The following is a 20,887-nucleotide window of genomic DNA, read 5'->3' as shown; positions in this document are numbered from 1 at the left end:
TCCCAAATAGCTGAAGGGAATAAAGTGTTGGGTCATGCACATTCCGGTGGGAACTTACAAACTTAGGCTTCACTAAGTATACAAGGCAGCTCTTGGAGCTATTATCATCTTGCTGATAAGTATGATTTTTCTTTATAAGTATGACTTTTTTAATATAAGTATGATTCTTAAAGAGATCTGTCTCCTATCATTATTAGGTTTATACTTCTAAATAGGAGATCCAGAGGTAAGCTAAAACTGAGATTGTGTCACAACTGTTTAGGTAAGTGCTCACACTGCTTTTATCAGGTGGCCAAACCCTTTCACTAGGTAATAGGTGTTTAGTTCTGAAATGAGAAAATATAGATAAAAAATAAAAATTATTCATAATTCTACCATAAAGAGATGAACACTTTAACTTTTTACTTTATATACTTCAATTGTGTGTTCATGTATAAAATATAGAAGATCTGAACTAAAAGAGAATACAGAGAATGTCTTTTAAACTGCTTTATTAACTTCACAATATATACTGAACATCTTGCCATGCAATAGGGTAAAACTCCCTTGCTGACAGAATCTTACATTTTGGGTCAAAATACAACATTCAGTTAGAAGTTGGTCATAGGAGACCCACAAGAAACATGTAACACCAAAAGGTTGACAAAAAAGGTACACTGAGAACATTAACTTTAGGAAGGTGTGTCTTCCTATTAACTTCAGGGAAAACATCAGGATTCAAGGCATAAGGCAAAACTCATCATGATGGTCATGGTGAGGAGGGTCGGTGCTAACTGCCCGCAGACTATGACTGAACTGCTTTTCCCTCAGCTTTTCCATCAGCTGTCTCATCTCCTCCCCAATCCTTTCCATATTCTCCCCTCTCATTCTTCCCTGTGGTTCTCCAAGCCTCTGAATCATATCCCATCTATACTGCTGGATGGGCTGCCTAACACGGAACCGCCTACGATTTACTCTAGGCATACAATATTCACCAGCTTCCAAAGGGAGGGCCAAGGGCTCTCCATTATTAGCAACTTGCTCCTTTTCATCCTTTTTTTCATTTTCCTGTTTGGCATTCTCCACGTTGAGATTTTTTACTGCTTGTTCCTCTTTGGACGCCATTGCTCCTGAGAGACAAAAGATGAGAGAAGAAATTATTTTCTTAGAGGGACTGATCAGCACCGAGGACAGAGGCCCTACTATGCACATTCCAAGACTCAGAGCCCTGGATCTCTTAGGCTTTTTAAAATTTCATTTTCCCACATCAGAGGCTTCCTACGCCCTCTAGGGGGCCCCGGTCCGAGCCCTCCCTGTGGCTTCTCTCCCCCGCCCCCTCAAAGCCCACCATTTTCCCTGCCAATCGCTGCCCAGGCCTCTGCAGGCATCAAGATGGAGGACGGGCTGGGAGAGGGGCGGGGGTCGCGAGGGAATTTGGGGTCTCAGGGCTTTCCACACGTTTCCCCCACCCCCGGCTCCCACTGTCCCCCGCACCGACCTGGGCCTATCCTTGCAGTCTCCTCCTCCTCCCGATTCTCGCCGAGAGTGCGCCGCCGCGACACTTAGACCTGCACAACTGCAGAGGGCCAGGGTGGGGGCAGCGGGGGCTGCTGCAGCCGAGCGCTCCCTGCGGACCCGACGCTACCCAGCTCCGCCCGGACCCGCCACCCCATCCCCAGTGCTGACCACCATTTTCTACACCAAGAAGGACGGGGGCGGGGCGGAGATGCAAGAGGCAGGTGTTTCCTAAGGGTCGTCGCCTCACCAGCTTCCAACCCTCGGCCTACCGTTTTCGGCAGCCAAACACGGGCTGCGGGGAGGCGTGAGCGCTGCGGTCCTTGCTCCGCTTCGCTCCGAGGCACCGGCCCCCCAGTAGGGCTCGGCGGGCCGCGTGGGCTCTCCCACACCCAGACCAGGGAACGCTCCCCCTCCTCCCGGTCCCTTACCTACTTCCCCTCCGCGTCTGACTCTTCGGGACCGCTTCTGGCCCGCACGCCCGAACGGCCACCGGGTGTAGACACCGAGAAGTGAGCGAGCGAAGGTCGGCTCTGACGCTACAGCGAGGCGCGCGAGTCAGCGTTGGCGGCTCACGTGAGGCCTTCGTCACCGCGAGTGGCACCGCCCCCATTCCGTGCCGGGTTCTGCCCGCCGGGTGGCGCACAGCCAGTTGGCCAACGCAGCTCCCCTCTGCTATTGGGTCCTTTTTTTTTTTTTTTTAATAAAGATTTTATTTATTTATTTATTTATTTGACAGAGATCACAAATAGGCAGAGAGGCAGGCAGAGAGAGGAGGAAGCGGGCTCCCCAGCGAGCAGAGAGCCCGATGTGGGGCTGGATTCCAGAACCCTGAGATCATGACCTGAGCCAAGGCAGAGGCTTTAACCCACTGAGCCACCCAGGTGCCCCTGCTGGGTCCTTTTTAACAGCACCAGGCTGGGCTCTCTGGCTCTCCCTTTTTTGTATATTCCTGGGCCTTTCTGTGCCTGCTGGGGAAGGGCAGTATCTTCTCAGGGGCCTGCTGGCCATTCCCAGTTCTTCTCTGGGGACTTGCCTCTTCTCTGCTCTAAGGATATGCCTTCTTCCACTTACTTTCCTTACTGCTGCCAATGTTCTCCATTTTCCCTCCATTAAAATGCAATGGAAAGATGTGTCAGGAAGAGTCCAGGAGAGTGGATTTTGAAAAATTCTTAATATCTGTTTTGTTCCTTTTATGTTAAGCACCCTAAAAATCGATGTACTTTAAAAAGTGTATTTATTTATTTGTCAGAAAGAAAGAGAGCACAACCTGGCAGAGCAGGCAGAGGGAGAAGCAGGCTTTCCGCCGTGCAAGGAATGGGTGGGGGACTTGATTCTAGGACTCCCTATCATGCCCTGTGTGGAAGGCAGATGCTTAACCGACTGAGTCACCCAGGCACCCCAATATACTTTTTTTTTGTTAAAGAGAAAGAAAATTATTTTAATTTGAAAATTAGAATTATAGCTGGGGGAAAAACTCAACCGTCTCTTCTGTTAAATCGTTATATAAATATAGACTCTACAGGCAGCTTCTTTTTTTAGAACTTGGAAAAATGCAGGGCAGCTGATGGCTCCTCTTGTTAGGGGCCCCTAGATACACGAGATCCTTCCATGAAGTGCCAATGAGTCAGTATTGCAGCAGTCTTAATGAATTTTTAGAATTAAATCAAAACCAGCAATGAAAATTCCTTCACAAATTTCTAGTTCAAAAGGCAATATGTAAGTCTTTATCTGCAAATCACATGATCATGTATTTAGAGAATCCTAAGGGATCTGGAATAAACCTGCTATGGAACCAGTACTTTAATTCAGTGGGGTTGCAGCTATAGATGGATATTTTTTTAAAAAAAACTCAATTGTATTCCCATATGGTAGTGATGAACAATTGGAAATTAAAATTATATGTATTTTACATAGATAGATAAATATAGATGTAAAGATATCATGTAAAGATAAATGTGAGAAAGTCCAAGGTCTTGGATCAGAAAATTCAGTACTGTTAAGACATCAATTATCTCCAAATTAATCTATAAATTTAGATCAGTCACAATCAAAATTTTAACAGGCATCTTTGTATAACTTGACAAAATTACCCCTAAATTTATATGGAAATTTGAAGGACCTAGTATAGACAATAATTTTGAAAAAAACCCACAAATGTTGAAAATTATATTACCTGATTTCCAGACTGAAGATGCACTAATAAAGGTAGTATAGTAGTGGAGTTTACATAGACAATGAATTTAAAATAAAAAAAAACTTCTGCTTTGTGAGAGATATGGTTAAGAAAATGACATGGGAAGCTGAGAAAAAATATTTTCAATAGGTGTAAACAACAAAGCGTTTGTATCCAGAAGATATATAAAGGCCTCTTAAAATTCAAAATAAGGCAGACAATATAATGAAAAGTCATCAACAGATTTGAACAAGTTTTTCACTAAAGTACATATATGTATAAATCACCAAAGAGCTCATGGAAAGATGCTCAATGTCATTAATCATCAGGAAAATGTAAAACAAACACAAACCATGAAATACCACAACATAGCCGACAGAATTGCTAAAATTAAAAAAGTCTGACAATCCCAAGTATTTTTGAAGACATGGAACAACTGGAAATCTACTTCATTCATTGCTGGTGAGAAGTTCAACCACTTTAAAAGTCTTTTTGATAGTTTCTTGAAAAGTTAAACTTACTATATGTCAAAAAAATTCCACTCTTAACAAATTTTCCCAAGCAAAATTCAAACCATATTTCCTCAAAAAGAATCGTATAGGGAAATTCCTGGGTGGCTCCAGTCGGTTAAGCATCTGCCTTGGCTCAGGTAATGATCTCACTGTTCTGGGATCAAGACTGGAGTCAGGTTCTCTGCTCAGTGGGGAGTCTGTTCTCCCTCTGCCTGCTGCTCCCCCTGCTTGTGCTTTCTCTCTCTCTGACAAATAAATAAAGAAAATCTTTTTAAAAATTTGTATAGGAATGTTCATGGCAATTTCATTTAGGATAGCCCCTAAGTGGATACAATCCAAATGTCCATCAGCAAGTAAATGTATAAACAAATTGTGATGTATTCATATTTAGGGTACTACAAAGACATAAAAAGGAACAAACTACTGGTACAAGCAGTAACATAGATGAATCTCAAAAATCATTATACTCAGGGAAAGATATCAGACACAAAAGAGTGCATTCTGTTTGATTCCATTTATATAAAGTTTTGGAAGAGGCAAAACTAATTTATGTTGATACAGATTGGATGAAATCAGTGTTTGCCTGGCTTGAAGGTTGAAATTTTTCTGAGTATAAAACGGGAAATAAAATAACTTTTTTAGCTGTGGGAAATGTTCTGTGTCTTTGATGGGATAGTGACTCCACAGGCAAATACATTTGTTGAAATCGCTGAACTGTATAGTTAAAATGTGTGCATCTTATTGTATGTAAATTATATCCCAATAAAGTTGATTAAAAATCAAATATCTAAAAATAAATCTGGGGGCACCTGGGTGGCTCAGTGGCTCTGCCTTTGGCTCAGGTCATGATCTCAGGGTCCTGGGATCGAGCCCCACATCAGACTCTCTGCTCAGCAGGGAGCCTACTTCCCCCTCTCTCTCTGCCTGCCCCTCTGCTTGTGATCTCTCTCTGTCAAATAAAAAAATAAAATCTTAAAAAAATAAGTAAATCTAATTAAAATACTTGCAAGACCTCTACACTAAAACTTATAAAATAATTCTGAGAAACATTAAAGAAGAGATATACTGGGTTCATGGATTGAAAGACCCAATATTTTTCAGTTGTCAATTATTCCCAAATTGAACTATAAATTCAATGCAATCCATATAAAAAATCTCATCTGGTTATTTTTTGTTGACAAGCAAATTCTAACTATGTATATGGAAATGCAAAAAAAAAAACAAAACAAAACAAAAACAAATGTAGCCAAGAGAACCTTAAAGAAGGGAGCACCAAAACCTCCACCAGTAGATATGAAACTTAATACAGTCCTATAGTGAGTAAATTATGAATAAATAGTGTAATATTGTCTCAAAGATTAATATATTTGTGTACACATGCATGCATGCACAGACCTGTGAAACATACCTACACATACTGTCGATTTATGGCAAAGATGACACTGCAGTGAAATGGGGAAAAGATTTTTTTCCCTAAAAAGTGATAACAGATCAGTTGGATAGCCATATGTGAAAAAAGTATATGCCGACTCTACCCTAAATAACACACAAAATAAACTCCCAATGAATTGCAGATCTAAATGGGAAAGACAATGCCTTTCTACAGGAATGACAGAAATACACAGGAAATCATCTTCATGACTTTGGAGTAGGCAGTATACTTTTTTTTCAACTTTTTATTTAAATTCTAGTTGGTTAACATACAGTGTTAGTTAACATACAGTAGAATTCAGTGATTGATCAGTTACATACAACACCCAGTGCTCATCATATCAAATGCTCTCTTTTTTAAAAAAAATATTTTATTTATTTGAGAGAGAGAAAGAGCACGAGCATGGGTAGAGGGGCAGAGGGAGTGGGAGAAGCACCTTTCCCTCTGATCAGGGAGCCGGATGCAGGGCTTGATTCCAAGACCCTGAGATCATGACCTGAGCCAAAACAGTTGCTTAACTGACTGAGCCACCCAGGCATCCCTCAAGTACCCTCTTTAGTATCCACTACCCATCTAGCCATCCCTCACCCACCTCCCTCCATCACCTCTCAGTTTGTTCTCTGTCTTTAAGAGTCTCTTATGGTTTGTTTCCCTCTCTTTTTTCTTTTTTTTCCCTTCTCATATGTTCATCTGTTTTGTTTCTTAATTTCCACATATGAATGAAACCATGTGGTATTTGTCTTTCTGTGACTTACTTTGCCTGCCATAATACATTCTAGTTGCATCCCCTCCTTGTGAATGGCAAGATTTCTTTTTTTTGTGGCTGAGTAATATTCCATTGTGTATATATACCACATCTTTATCCATTCATCAGTTGATGGATGTTTGGGCTCTTTCTGTAGTTTGGCTATTGTTGATAATGCTGCTTTGAACATCGAGATGCATGTACCCTCTTGGAATCTGTATTTTTGTATCTTTTGGATAAAAATGCAGAGTGCAATTGCTGGATCATAGGGTTGTTCTATTTTTAACATTTTGAGGAAGCTCCATACTGTTTTCCAGAGTGGCTGCACCAGTTTGCATTCCCTCCAACAGTATAAAAGGCTTCCCCTTTCTCCACATCTTCCCCAACATTTGTTGTTTCCCGTGCTAATTTTGGACATTCTGACAGGTGTGAGGTGATATCTCATGATGGTTTTGATGGTGTTTCCCTGATGATGGATGATGTTGAGCATCTTTTCATGTGTCTGTTAGCCATCTGGATGTCTTCTCTGGAAAAGAAAGCATTTCTTCACATCTTCTGCCCATTTCTTAACTGGATTTTTTTTTTTGATGTTGAGTTTGTTAAGTTCTTTACAGATTTTTGATACCAACCCTTTATCAAATATGTCATTTTAAAATATCTTTGCCCATTCTGTAGACTGCCTTTTAGTTTTGTTGATTGTTTCCTTCGTGGTGCAGAAGGTTTTTATCTTCATGAAGTTCCAATAATTCATTTTTACTTTTGTTTCCCTTGAATAGGCAGTATTATTAAAGAGGACACAAGAGGCATTAATAATGAAGGATAAAAATAATAGTACATTGCACTTTATTAATATCAGAAATGTCTGTTCATCAGAAGACACCATTAAAAGAATAATGAATCAAGCCACAAACTAGGAAAAGGTATAAAGAACACATATATTTGACAAATGGCTCATATCTATAATGTATAAATAATTCTTACAAATAAGTTTTAAAAAGACAGACAATCTAATTTAAAAATGGGCAAATGCCTTAAAACAGCACTTCAAAAAGCCAGAATATCCTAATTCTAATAAATTTGTGAAAATATGTTCAACTTCATTAGTTTGCAGAGATATACAAGTTAAGACCAACATGTCATACCACTAAACACCCTCCCCCCTAGAATATCTAAAATAATAAAGACAGAAAGTGTTAAGTGTTTATGCGGATATGGTACAACAGGAACTGGCACTACCACTTTGAAAAGCTGTTTGGCACAGTCTAACAAAGATAAATATATGTATACTTTACAATCAAGCAATCTCACTCTAGATATACCCATAATAAAAATGTGTGCATTGGTTTACCAAACAACATTTACACATATGTTTATAATAGAATTTTTTATGTTGTCAGAAATTAGCACAGACCCAAATATTCTTTTTTTATAAAGCATTTTATTTACTTATTTGTCAGAGAGAGGGCATAAGCAGGGAGAGTGGCAGACAGAGGGAGAAGTAGGCTCCCTGCAGAGCAAGGAGCCTGGTGCAGGATCCTGGGATTATGACCTGAGCCTAAGGCAGAGGCTTAACGAACTGAGCCACCCAGGCATCTCCTGAATGTACTTCATCAGGAAAATGTATAAATAATTATCATATATTTACACAGTGAGGTTTTATTCAGTAATAAAAATGTACAAATTACAACTACATGCAGTATGGTTGGATCTCACAAACATAATGTCGAGATAAAGAAGTTAAAGTGAAAAGGAATAATGTACATGAGTTTTATGAGTTTAAACACAGGCAAAGCTATGATGTTAGAATTCAAGGTAGCGGCAACCTTAAACAATGACTGAAACAGAGTTTCTACAATGTTGGTAATGGTCTGGGGGGTTTTCTTTTGTTTCATTGAGAACTGGTTAAATGTTTTTTGCAAAACTTCACTGAGCTAGGTACTCATGATTTGGTCACTTTTACATATGTATTTTTTTACATATGTATTTAATGCAAAACAAACTGACATCACTCTTCTCATAGTAAATTGTTAAACTTAAAAAAAAATATGGGGAAAATTTGCCATCTTGGCTAAAAGGAGTAATAGCAATAAGGTTACCCTTATCAGTCAAACTCTGGCAAAGTTGTTTATCTGAAATACATCCACACACAACTCAGTTTAGTGCAAAGCATAAGGTTTTCTCTATTCATACTTAAGAAAAATCAACTGGGTAAATATCATTACAGTATAAGGAGAACTTGATCATCCATATTTATTATAACATTGTTATAGGATTTTTGTGAGCATCATTCATTATTTCCTTAGGATGGATGCTTAAGAATGGATTTATAGACTCAATGGGGCACCCGTATTTTAAATGTGCATGCCTCAGTTCCCATACAGAAAGGTTAACAGATTCGGATTCTATTACCTGAAGATAAGTGAGAAAGCCCTCGGGGAAGTACAGAACACAGATTTCCTGACTTCATGTCATAAAGAGCTTGTACTGAACGTGCTTTGTGATCACAAACCATCAATAGATCTAAACACCTCTAAAGGAGAAATAAGTGGACTTGTACCCACAAAACAGCATGAGACAGGACAGAGTGATTAATGGTAAGGATGGGGGTGGGCCTGGGTTCAGTCAGATAGTTCTTTTCTCTCTTTCCTACCTTATTTCTAGATCTTTCCCGTGTTCTGAGGCCCAGGTCAAGGTCCTTACCCTCCTTGAGGCTTTCTCTATTTTAGGCCAAACTGATCATTTCCTTCTTCTAGCTTCTGTTGGTCAGATAGTTCACCCTTTTGTTTAGCAGTCTCTAAATGGCCTCACGTGAAAGGATATTTGGCTCACCCAGAGACAGTATATGTTTCACCAATGTTGTGCCTTTCTCTTGAGACCTGGCCTTTATCATTCAGAACACACAAGGCAGTACTGGGTGTGAGAAGTGTTCCCCAAAATAACTCATCAGTGAACAAAGATGGGAGAAAACATAGGAACATTTTGAGACAATCCTCATTCTAAAACTTGGGTTGGTTCCGTGATTCAACATTAACCAGCTGTGTAACCTTACTTAAGTATCTCAAAAGGGGAAGGTGGAGGATAGAGGGAAGAGCACCAGAGAATGGTCTGTCCTAGTAGTTCAGATAAAAGGTCATGAGGGCCTAAAACAGGATAATGATGAATTCTGTTGTCACAGTGAAGAATGACAGGCTTACTGGCTATGGAAGGGGTGAGAGTCAGACAAGACTCTGACATAACAAGACAGAGCCACTAGACAAATTAATATGGCAGGTTGCATTAATTAATGTTAAGAGCACAGGATCTCACTCAAAGATAACTGTAAAATATCAACAGAAGACTTGAAAGTCAAGTTGGTCCCAACAGACCTGTAATCACCAAATGATATCTGATAAGGGCAAAACGTTAGAGTCAATATTTTAATCTCCTATTTAAGTTGCCAACTTGCAGGAATTAGAGGAAAGAGGATCAGGTTGAACTATATGTAGGCAGTGAGCAAAAAGTAGACTCTAAGAAAGTCCACAAGTCAAACAGCCCAAGTTTTTCCATAGCTAATGTGTAAGAAAAAGAAATGCAGCAAAAGCCTGTACATTAGTAAAGACTTTAAATAAACATAAACATTTTTTAAAGGGCAAGACTAAAGTATAATGTCCAGGTATGAATACTTGTAAGATAAAAACAAAAAGAAATCAAAGAAAATGATTACTAAAAAAGTCAGGATAGTGGTTACTTAAGGGTAGAAAAGGGGGGCTTCAATTAGGATGGGGCATATAGAGGAGCTTCTAGGGAGGCTATAAGTTTTATTTATTGATCTGAGTTATGGTTATTAAGAGGGTTCATCTTATGCTATTTCACTAATGTTTACATTTTTAATTTTTCTGGGTTGCATTTTATAATAAAAATGCCTTAGAACTCATGAGATTTCTTTTTATTTACATAAGTATGACCCAAGACACCATTTCAAAAACCTTAACATGATAGCAAGGGCAGTGATAGTGAGATCTTAGAATCTCCTAGTGACCTCATGATAAACAAGTTTCATAGTCTTAGGTTTTATATTCATGTATATGATCCATTTCAAATTATTTTCAGTGCAGGATATCAGATGAAGATCAAGGATACCCTGTGAGGTATCTTGGCATCTCTGTTGAAAGCCAATTGACTATATGCTTTTGGATGTATTTCTGGACTATGTATTCTGTTCCACTGATCTATATATCGATTTTGCACCCCACCATCACTGCCTTGTCACTGTAGCTATATCATATCATCAAAAATTTGAGTCCTCCTGACTTGTTCTTCATTTTTACAATTATTAGCTATTATAAATTCATATACATTTTGGAGTCATCTTGTCAATTTCTACAGAAATGCCTTCTCAGATTTTGATTGTGATTACATTGAATCTATAGATCACTTAGAAAGGAGGATTGACATTTTAACAATAATCAGTCTTCTGATCCATAAACATGATAAATCTCTATATTTACTTAGATTTTTTAAATTTCTCTCAACTGTGTCTTGTAGTTTCTAATGTCCATGTTTACATATTTTGCCAGCCCTGTCTCTAAGACTCTCAAGCTATTATTAATGATATTGATTTTGTTTTATTTATAAATTTCAATCACAGTTTCAATTGTTCACTGCTAGTATATAGAAATACAACTGCTGGGGTACCTGGGTGACTCAGTCAGTTAAGCATTCGACTCTTGATTTTGGCTCAGGTCATTATCTCAGGATTGTAAGATGAAGCTGGAAGCCAGACTTTTCTTTCAGCTTGGAGTCTGCCTGAGAGTCTCAATCTCCTTCTCCCTCTGCACCCCTCCACACACACTCTCTCTCTCTCAATAAATAAATAAATAAACCAGGTGCCTGGGTGGCTCAGTGGGTTAAGCCTCTGTTTTCTGCTCAGGTTGTGATCCTAGGGTCCTGGGATTGAGACCTGCATCAGGCTCTCTGCTCAGCAGGGAGCCTGCTTCCCTCTCTGCCTGCCTCTCTGCCTACTTGTAATCTCTTTCTCTCTGTCAAATAAATAAATAAAATCTTTTTAAAAATAAAAATAAATAAATAAACAACTAACAAACAAATAAATAAAATCTTAAAAAAAAGAAATACATTTGCTGTTTGCATATTGACCTTGCATCCTACACCATTTCTAAACTCAATTAGTTCTAGTAGCTTTTTTGTATATTCTTTAGAATTTTTCTTTTCAAAATCGTGTCATCTGTGAATAAAGTACGATGATGGATAAGAATGATGAAAGTGAAGAACCTGCCCTTATTCCTGATCTTATGGGGAAAATGTATACTATTTCATGACTAAGTATATTTTCTGCAGGTTTATCATAGTTTCCTTTATCATTGGGGAAGTTTGCTGATTTTTTTTTCATTTATTTTTAAAGATTTTATTTATTTGACAGAGAGAGACAGCGAGAGAAGGAACACAAGCAGGGGGTGTGGGAGAAGAAGAAGCAGGCCTCCAGCGGAACCAGGAGCCAGACAGGGCTCAATCCCAGGACCTGGAGATCGTGACCTGAGCCGAAGGCAGGCGCTTAACTGACTGAGCCACCCAGGCCCTCTGATTTTCTTTTTTTAAATCATGAATGAATGTTGGTTTTTGTCACATATTTTTATACATCTATTGAAATAATAATATTTTTTTTCTCTTTCACTCTATAAATAAGCGGAGTGCATTACTTGATTTTTGAATGTTAAACCAACTTTATATTCCTGGGGTAAACTCCGCTTGGTACTCATCCTTACATACACATCAATGGATATTATATGCTAGTAATTTTATGTGAATTTTTGCATATATGTTCAGGAGTATATTGGTCTATAATTTTTTTCTTATAATATCCATAACAGGTTTTATTGTCAAGATTATTCTAATTTTTTTAAAGAATTCATTTATTTATTTGACAGAGAGATAGCACAAGCAGGCAGCCCAGCAGTCAGAGGGAGAGGGAGAAGCAGGTTCTCCTTTGAGCAGGGAGCATGACTCAGAACTGGGTCCCAGAACTCTGGGATCATGATCTGAGCCCAAGACAGCCACTTAACTGACTGAGCCACACAGGCCCTCAAGATTATTCTTTTATCTTAAAGTGAGTTGCAGAGTGCTTTGTATCCTTCAGTTTCTGAAAGACTGTGTAATGTAGGCAGTATTTCTTTTTTAAATGACTGATAGAGCTCACAAGTACAATCTTTGTGGAAAGATTTTTTTGGTTATGAATTTATTTTATTTTATAGGTATAAATTTACTGAGATCTGACGCTTGGCGGCCCCTGGGCCACCAGGTTCACGTGGAGCCTCTCAGGCTCCCGCGCCACACTTCGTGGGGCCAGCTCGGTCCTGGAGCCGCTCGCTCGCGCGGAGGCGGCTACTCAGAGAGTGGCGGACGCCTTGGAGCGCGGTGTAGTGCTCTGTGTGCCCTCGGAGCCTAAACTAAGCCTGTCGTTCGCGCTGGCCAATGACACGCGGCGCGACAAAGCGAGCCGCTGGGTTGGTCCCTCAGCGGGATTGCAACAAATGCAACCTCAAAGGCTATGCTAAGGTGGACGCCGCCAAGAAGAGCAGGAAGAACGGGCCAAGTGCAAATGGCGACGTGGCCTGTGCGGGGGGCGGGGTGGGGGTGGGTAGTCCTGGGTCCGAGCAGGCTGGAGCCTGCGTGCCGGTGCTTAAGCTGTAGCACCGGGAGGAGGCAGTGGCTGAAGACGTGCTCCACGTGGACCGCGCGGTGCTGCAGTCTCCCTCCAACTAGGAGAGGGTGAAGAGGGAGACAGCGACGAGGGCATCTAAAAGGTAGGTACATTTCTCTCATTCAAATGGCAGTAGCCTTGGCTCACATTAGACATGTCTGGTGTGACCTGTATCCTGGCATATGGGTTATGTTTTGTGGAGGCCTCAATAGTACCCCATCAACAGGAATGTATCTTTTTTTTTTTTTTTTTTTTTTTTTTTTGGTCAATGGGGAAGAGGAACGGTGAAACATGTCCCTTACCCATTTTTTCAAACTGAAAAGTGCTTATGGTGAACCTGCTTACACAAATTCCGTTGGTGGTTTTCTTGGATGTCTGGTTTACATTTTCATTGACTTTAATGCTCCAGAGGTTGAACAGGTGATTCCATTACCTAGTCTTGAAGAAGTTACCACCCACCAGGCCTTATCTAGTGTCTCCCATCCCTTTGATCACATAGTACTTGTATGTGCTTTAAAATGGGAACAGGGGCGCCTGGGTGGCTCATTTGGTTGGGCGACTGCCTTCCGCTCAGGTCATGATCCTGGAGTCTAGGGATCGAGTCCCGCATGGGGCTCACAGCTCCACGGGAGTCGGCTTCTCCCTCTGACCTTCTCGCTCATGCTCTCTCTCACTGTCTCTCTCTCAAATAAATAAATAAAATATAAAAATAAATAAAAATAAAATGGGAACAGATTTGTGTTTAATGGAATGGAAGTCTTCTTTAGTAGGCAATTTAATATGAATTAAAGCTTATGTGTAAGCTTTAATCCTTCAAAGAGGAAAACTAGACAGACACCAAGGCACAATGCTGTTATTCTACTAGTTACTTTCCAGTGTCTTCATTACATGACTGTTGATAATATTTGCAGTTTCTCCACTTTTCTTTTTTTCCAATGGTGGAAGGAAAAACAACTATATTTACGACTCAAGGGAAGAACATTGAATTATTATGTACATTTTTATAAGTACCTTTTTTAAAGCTAGGAATTAAGAATTTTGTATAAAAAACCAATTTGAAAGATCCTTTAATTTTTCTATCATCATATTTCAAGTTGAACCATGTTTATATAATTAGGGGAAAATGCACACAGGTTAAAGTGAGAGACCTGAGTCTGACACATGAAACGAGTAACATTAGAGTCCACCTTTACCTCAATTTGGTTAGCAATTTTATACAACTTCAAGCTTGAACAAAAGATTAAAATATGCCTGGGTGCCTCAGGGGCTCAGTGGGTTAAGCCTCTGCCTTCACTCAGGTCATGATCCCAGGGTCCTGGGACCGAGTCCCACATCAGGCTCTCTGCTCAGCCGGGGGCCTACTTCCCCCTCCCCCTCTGCCTGCTTCTCTCCCTACTTCTGATCTCTCTCTCTGTCAAATAAATAAATAAAATCTTTTAAAAAAAGGTTAAAATATGCCATCACCAATTGTTATTGCTTCTCATCTTTAATTTTTCAATTATCATAAGGTATTTTCATTCTGTTATTTTTAGGCTTTTAATTTTTAGTATATGGTACACATGGACATTTATATTCTTCTTATTGCAGCTCATCTGAACTTTTAGGATGCAAGCCCAATTTAGTACTCAAAGTGAATAGCAACATACTCAACTTGATCCCATTTTCTTTAATTATCCTTGCCCATGAAAAATGTTCATAAATCAATAGGGTATTTGACCATATAATATTACAGAATACAGCATAATGGATTACTTTATGAGAAGCTACCTACTGATATGGACTTGATGTTTTGGGTGAACCATTGAGCATTTTTCTTTTTTTTAAGACTTTATTTATTTATTTGACAGAGATCACAATTAGGCAGAGAGGCAGGCAGAGAGAGGAGTGGAAGCAAACTCCCCACCGAACAGAGAGCCTGATACGGGGCTCGATCCTAGGATTCTGGGATCATGACCTGAGCCGAAGGCAGAGGCTTTAACCCACTGAGTCACCCAGGCACCCCGATTTATTTTATAAATAGGAGAAAAGGGACTAGTGGGGCTTTTGAGCATTTCTGAAATAAACTTCTTTTTATAGACTTGAGCATTATAGTTTGAGTTATGGGAAAACATTGTATGTAATTTATATACTGTTAAAAAATTAAATATGAAGCCAAACTTTTTAAAATTAAAAATTACAGATTTATTTATTAGTTTCTAGCCTAGAGTGGTAACTGAGCTCTTCTAACTCAGTTTTCACCATACCTTATTTGTAATGCTTTAGCTGTTACCTTTTGATGTTCAGGAAAACTATAATGTTATCTCATACTTCTGCATTTAGTTTCTATTGCTTAGATATTAAAAGCCCATTCACCTCAAGAAGAGTTCTGATTTTCCACAGTCATGAGAGATTTTGTCCCAAATTCTTTACTAATCTCTAAATCCAATGCCATAAGAACTTTTCTCTTTTGATAAGGTAGGCTGTACTTTCATATTCCACTCACTATCCAATGTATTATTAACCCTTAGTTTAGTAGTTTGTGAATGAGAGTTTTACTTACAGTTCATTTTGAACCTTGAAGTTCTTAAAATACTGGAAGGGAAAAATTAAAGTGGCAGTTTCTTGGAATCTTGCTTAGAAAAAGCTATAAATGAAAAGTTGATGCTACCAATTTGTGCCTTCCTAAATAATATTTTTGAGAGCATTTTAACATGAGTTTACAAATACATGAATATATTAAAGCCAGAATCTGATTCTTTTGCAAAATACATATTTCTTTGTCCTTCAAAAAATTTACTCAAATTCATTTCTTCTTTAGTTAGTTTGGAAAGTTTTTCTTTTCAAGTAATTTTACCATTTCATCTATTCATCTATGTCTTTGACTTTATTGGTATGAATTTGCTCACAATATTTCCTTACTATGTCTGTACAATGTGTGGTCATAGCCTTATTTCAACCCTGATATTGATAATTTGTGATTTCTTTTTTTCTTGATTCATTTCTTAGACATTTAATGCTTTTATAGTATTTTCAAAGAACCAATATTTGGCTTTTTAATTTTTTCTGCTTTTTTAAAAAATCAGTTTTTTTTATTTCGTTGTTTTCTGCCTTATTTTACTTTTTCTTTGCTTCTATTTATTTTGGAAAAGTAAGCTTCTGTAGATGGAAATTTAGATCATTAATTTTAAATGTCTCTTCTAATATAGACATTTAAATGTACAGATTTTCCTCTAAGCTTTGTTTTAACAACATCCTCCAATCTAATATGTTATCACTGAGTTTGAAATATTTCTAATTTGTGATGAAATGTTGACCCGTGGATTATTTACAAGTATTATTTAAAACATTGGTGTTTTTTTCTAGGTATTTTTTATTTCTTATTTTTAACTAATTAACTTTTTATAGTCAGAGAACATGCTCTGTAAGTGCTATTCATGCAGTCCAAATAACACTGAAAATACACTTTGGTTAGAGGAGGAATAAAACCTTCATTTAAAAATATTAAGTCAAACAAACTATTTTTCTTTTTTTAAGATTTTATTTTTAAGTAGTCTCTATACCCAGCGTGAGGCTCAAACTCACAACCTCAAGATCAAGAGTCACACCCTCCACTGAGTCAGCCATGCACCCTGAAACAAACTATTTTTCTAATTGTCCCTTCCCATGGTAGTTTCTACTATTGACTGAGACATTATTCTGAATGTTTCTGTGAGGGCGATTTTGGATAAGACTGACATTTAAGTTGGTGGACTTTGAGTGACGCTCTCCATAATGTGGGTGGGCTTCATCTAATCAGTTGAAGGCCTGAATGAAGCAAAAGACTTAACCTCCCCCAGGCAAGAAGGAATTCTGCCAGCATTTGGCTTCTGAGCTTGAACTGCTACACTGGCGCTTCTTTGGTCTCCAAACCTCCGATGTATATAGCCACATATTTGCCATTTTCTGTACACTTCTTTCTTCTATGTAGAGGCACATTTCCAGCAAACGTCATTTTTCTTCCACCTCAAAACTCCCTTTACTATTTCTTATAGTAGCATGATGGCAAATACGTTGACCTTTCTTTGTTGGGAAAAGCCTTTTTTCATCTTGATTTTTAAAGGATATTTTCACTGGATATAGAATTCTGAGTTTACATTTTTTCCTTCAGTCTTTTAAAGTTGTAATTTCATTGTCTTCTTGTAAATTCTCGTACTGTATGGAGTCATGCTTAAATTTATATTTTTGTCTATAACACAACCTTTTTCTGAGGTTTCTATTAGATTTTCTCTTAGTAACTGCTTCTCAGGACTTTGATTATGATATACTTTGATGTGGCCTTCTTTTCAAAGTACAGATATGGGGTGCCTGGGTGGCTCAGTCGGTTAAACGTCTGCCTTCTACTCAGGTCATGATCCCAGGGAATTGAGCCCCATATCGGGATCCTTGCTCACCATAGAGACTGCTTCTCCCTCTCCCTCTGCCTGCTGCTCCCCCTGCTTGTGCTGTCTCTCTCTCTCTCTCTCTCTCTCTCTCTCTCTCTGTGTCAAACGAATAAATAAAATCTTAAAAATTGAAGTACAGATATAATTGACATATTATATTATTTCCAGGTGTACAACATAATGATTTGATATTGGTATACTGCAAAATAATAGCACAGTAAGTCTACTTAACATTCATCAACACACATACGTACATTTTTTTCTTTTTTTTCCCCTACGACTACTTCCAACAACTACCAGTAAATCATCTTGCTCACAAAGTGCTAAAACCTTACTCCACCAGCTCGGTGGGGGGAACTGACCAATGAGGACAGGATACAGATTTTTTTCCTTGGATGAAAACTTTTAAGATCTGCTCTCTTAGCAACTTTAAAATACACAGTACAGTATTTTTCTCATTATAATTCCATTTATTTACCCCTTATATACAATATATGATCATTTCAACATGTAATCAAAATAAGAATGAGATGTTTTACATTTTTTCCTACCATATAGTAATAGTAACTATACTCACCATGCTGTATATTACAACCCTAGGATTTCTTTATTTTATAACTGGAAGTTTTGACTTCCTTTTGATTGTTTTCACCCATTTTTCTCACCTATCCCCCCATCCATGCCTCTGGCAACCACCAATCTGTTGTCTGTATTTATGAGTTTGGTGGGTTCTTCTTTTTTTTAATATTCCACATATAAATAAGATGATATCATATTTGCCTTTCTATAACTCATTTCACTTAGTACAATGCGCTCAGGGTCCACCCATGTTGTCACAAATAGGAAGATTTCTTTCTTTTTTATAGCTGAATAATATTCCATTGTCTATATATACCACAGTTTATTTATTTATTCACCCGCTGATGAATACTTAGTTTCCATAGCTTAGCTATAATAAATAATGCTGCAGTGAACATGAGACTGATGTGACATTCTTTTTGTTTTTCCTACTAGAGGTTTATTATGCTTCTTGGATCTGTGAGTTTATAATATTCATAAAACTTAGAACTATTTCAGCCATTATATTTTTCTTTAACTTAAAAGATTTTATTTATTTAAGAGAGAAAGAGTGTAAGCTGGGGGTGGGGCAGAAGGAGAGAGAGATTCTCAGTGCAGAGTCTGACCTGGGGTTTAATCTCACAAGCCCAAGATCATGACCTGAACCAAAATCAAGAGTCAGGTGCTTAACTGACTGAGCCACCCAGGCACTCAACCATTATATTTTTCAATCTATTTTTTGTCTCACATACTTTCTTCTTTGCCTGAGGCATATTTCCAGTTATACTACTTTGTATTGATCAACCTCTCATTTATTTTTTACTGTAATGCAGTTTCCGTAGTTTCTATTGCCATGTGTTCATTGTTCTTAAATAAAAACTTTATTGAGATATAATTCATATATCATTTAATTCCCCAATTTAAAGTGTGTAAGTCGATGCTTTTTGGTATGTTCACAGAATAGTGCAACTATTACTACAGTCAATGTTAGAACACTTTAATTACCTCTAAAGGAAACCTACTTGAAGTAACTCCCTATTTCTCCCCCAGCTACCAAGCCTATGTAACCACTAATCTAATTTCTATCTCTATAGATTTGTCTATTCTGGACATTTCATAGAAATGGAATCATACAAAATGTGGTCTTTTTTGACAGTCTTCTTTCACTTACTCTATTGTTTTCAAGGTTCATTCATGTTGTAGCATGTATTAGTACTTTATTGTTATTGCCAAATAATATTCCATTGTACCAACCTACCACATTATAATTATCCATTTATCAGTTGATGGACATATGAGTTGTTTCCAAGTTTTGGTTAATAGGAATAAGGCTACTATAAATGTTCATGAGCAAATTTCTATGTGGACATATGTTTTTATTTCTCTGTGTATATACCTAGGAGTGAAATTGCTAGGTCATATGTTAATTCTATATTTAACTTTTTGAAGAACTGCCAAAATGATTTCCAAAGCGGTTGTTCTGCTTTACATTCCCATCAGCAATGCATGAGTCCCAAGTTTTCCACATCCTTATCAACATTGGCTGTTTAGCCACCCTAATGGTTATAAAGCGATATTTCATTGTGGTTTTGATTTGCATTTTCCTAATGACTATCATGATATTGAACATTATTTCATTTGTTTGTCAGCCATATTTATACTTTTTTAGATATATGTCTATTCAGATCATTTGCTCATTTTTAATTGGGTTGTCTTCTTATTATTCAATATAATATCTCCTTACATATTTTAGATACAAGCTCCTTGTCAGATAGATGATTTGAAGTTTTTTTCATATTCTGTTGAGTATCTTTTCATTTTCTTGATATCCTCTGAAACATAATAGTTTTCAATTTTGGAGATGTCTGATTTATTTTTTAAATTTTGTTTTTTGTGCTGTTGTTGTCATATCTAAGAAACCATTGTCTAATCCAAGGTCACAAAAATTTAAGGGTTTTGTAGTTTTGTTTCTTACATTTAGGTCTGTGATTCATTTTGAGTTAATTTTTGTACATGATGAGAGGTGTTCAGCTTTATTCTCTTGCAGGTGGTTATCTCACTCTCTCAGAAACATTTGTGAAAATTTGACTTTTTCCCCCATCAAATTATCTTGGTGCCATTCTAAAAATCAAATGACCATAGCATATGGGTTTATTTCTAGAGTTTCAATTTTATTCCACTGACTTGTATATCTATCCTTCATCAGTGCCACCTTATTTTGATTATTATAGCCCTGTAGTAAGATTTGAAATCAGTAAATGTAATTCCTCCATCTTTGTTCTTCTTTGACAAGATTATTTGGTTATTTCAAGTTACTTGTAATTCCATTATGTAATAGAAAGTCTACTTTAGGGGCGCCTGGGAGGCTCAGTTTGTTAAGCCGCAGCCTTTGGCTCTGGTCCTAACCTGGGGGGAGGGGGGGCTCAAGGTCCCCCTCCACCGCCGTCAGGATCCCTGCTCAGCAGGCAGCCAGCTTCAACGGCTTCCTGCCTCTCTCTGCCTCTCCCTGCCTCTGCCTGTGGCTCTGCCTACTTGCTCTCTCTCTCTGTCAAATAAATAAAATCTTTTTTTAAAAAGAAAATCTTTTAAAGATTTTTAAAGAGAGAAGGAGTGAGCGCACGCCCACGCGTGCGTGAGAGTGAGAGAGAGAGAGCATGAGCAGGGGGAGAGGAAGACGCAGACTCCCCACTGAGCAGGGAGCCCGATGTGGAACTTCATGTGGGACTCCATTCTAGGACCCTGGGATCATGACCTGAGACAAACACAGACGCTTAAGGGACTGAGCCACCCTGGCGCCCCAATTTATTCATTTCTTCAAAAAAGTTCATTAAAATTTTGGTAGGGATTGCATTGAATCTGTAGATCTCTTTGAGGAG

The 20,887-nt window shown here is 38.2% G+C and overlaps 1 protein-coding gene across 1 annotated transcript; it reads right to left on the bottom strand.

Moving 5' to 3' along the window:
* Nucleotides 1-474: 474 nt before the first annotated feature.
* LOC116862382 (protein BEX1-like) lies at nt 475-2,062 on the bottom strand. Its single transcript, XM_032849667.1, has 3 exons — nt 1,926-2,062; nt 1,478-1,555; nt 475-1,109 (listed from the first exon to the last, which is right to left on the bottom strand). The coding sequence occupies exon 3, from the start codon at nt 1,102-1,104 to the stop codon at nt 718-720; it is 387 nt and encodes a 128-aa protein (XP_032705558.1). The 5' UTR covers nt 1,105-1,109; nt 1,478-1,555; nt 1,926-2,062; the 3' UTR covers nt 475-717.
* Nucleotides 2,063-20,887: the final 18,825 nt, after the last annotated feature.

Source organism: Lontra canadensis, unplaced genomic scaffold (assembly GCF_010015895.1).
Source record: "Lontra canadensis isolate GAN:19392208 unplaced genomic scaffold, GSC_riverotter_1.0 scaffold238, whole genome shotgun sequence".
NCBI lineage: Eukaryota > Metazoa > Chordata > Mammalia > Carnivora > Mustelidae > Lontra > Lontra canadensis.
This window is presented reverse-complemented; position numbering and strand designations above follow the sequence as displayed.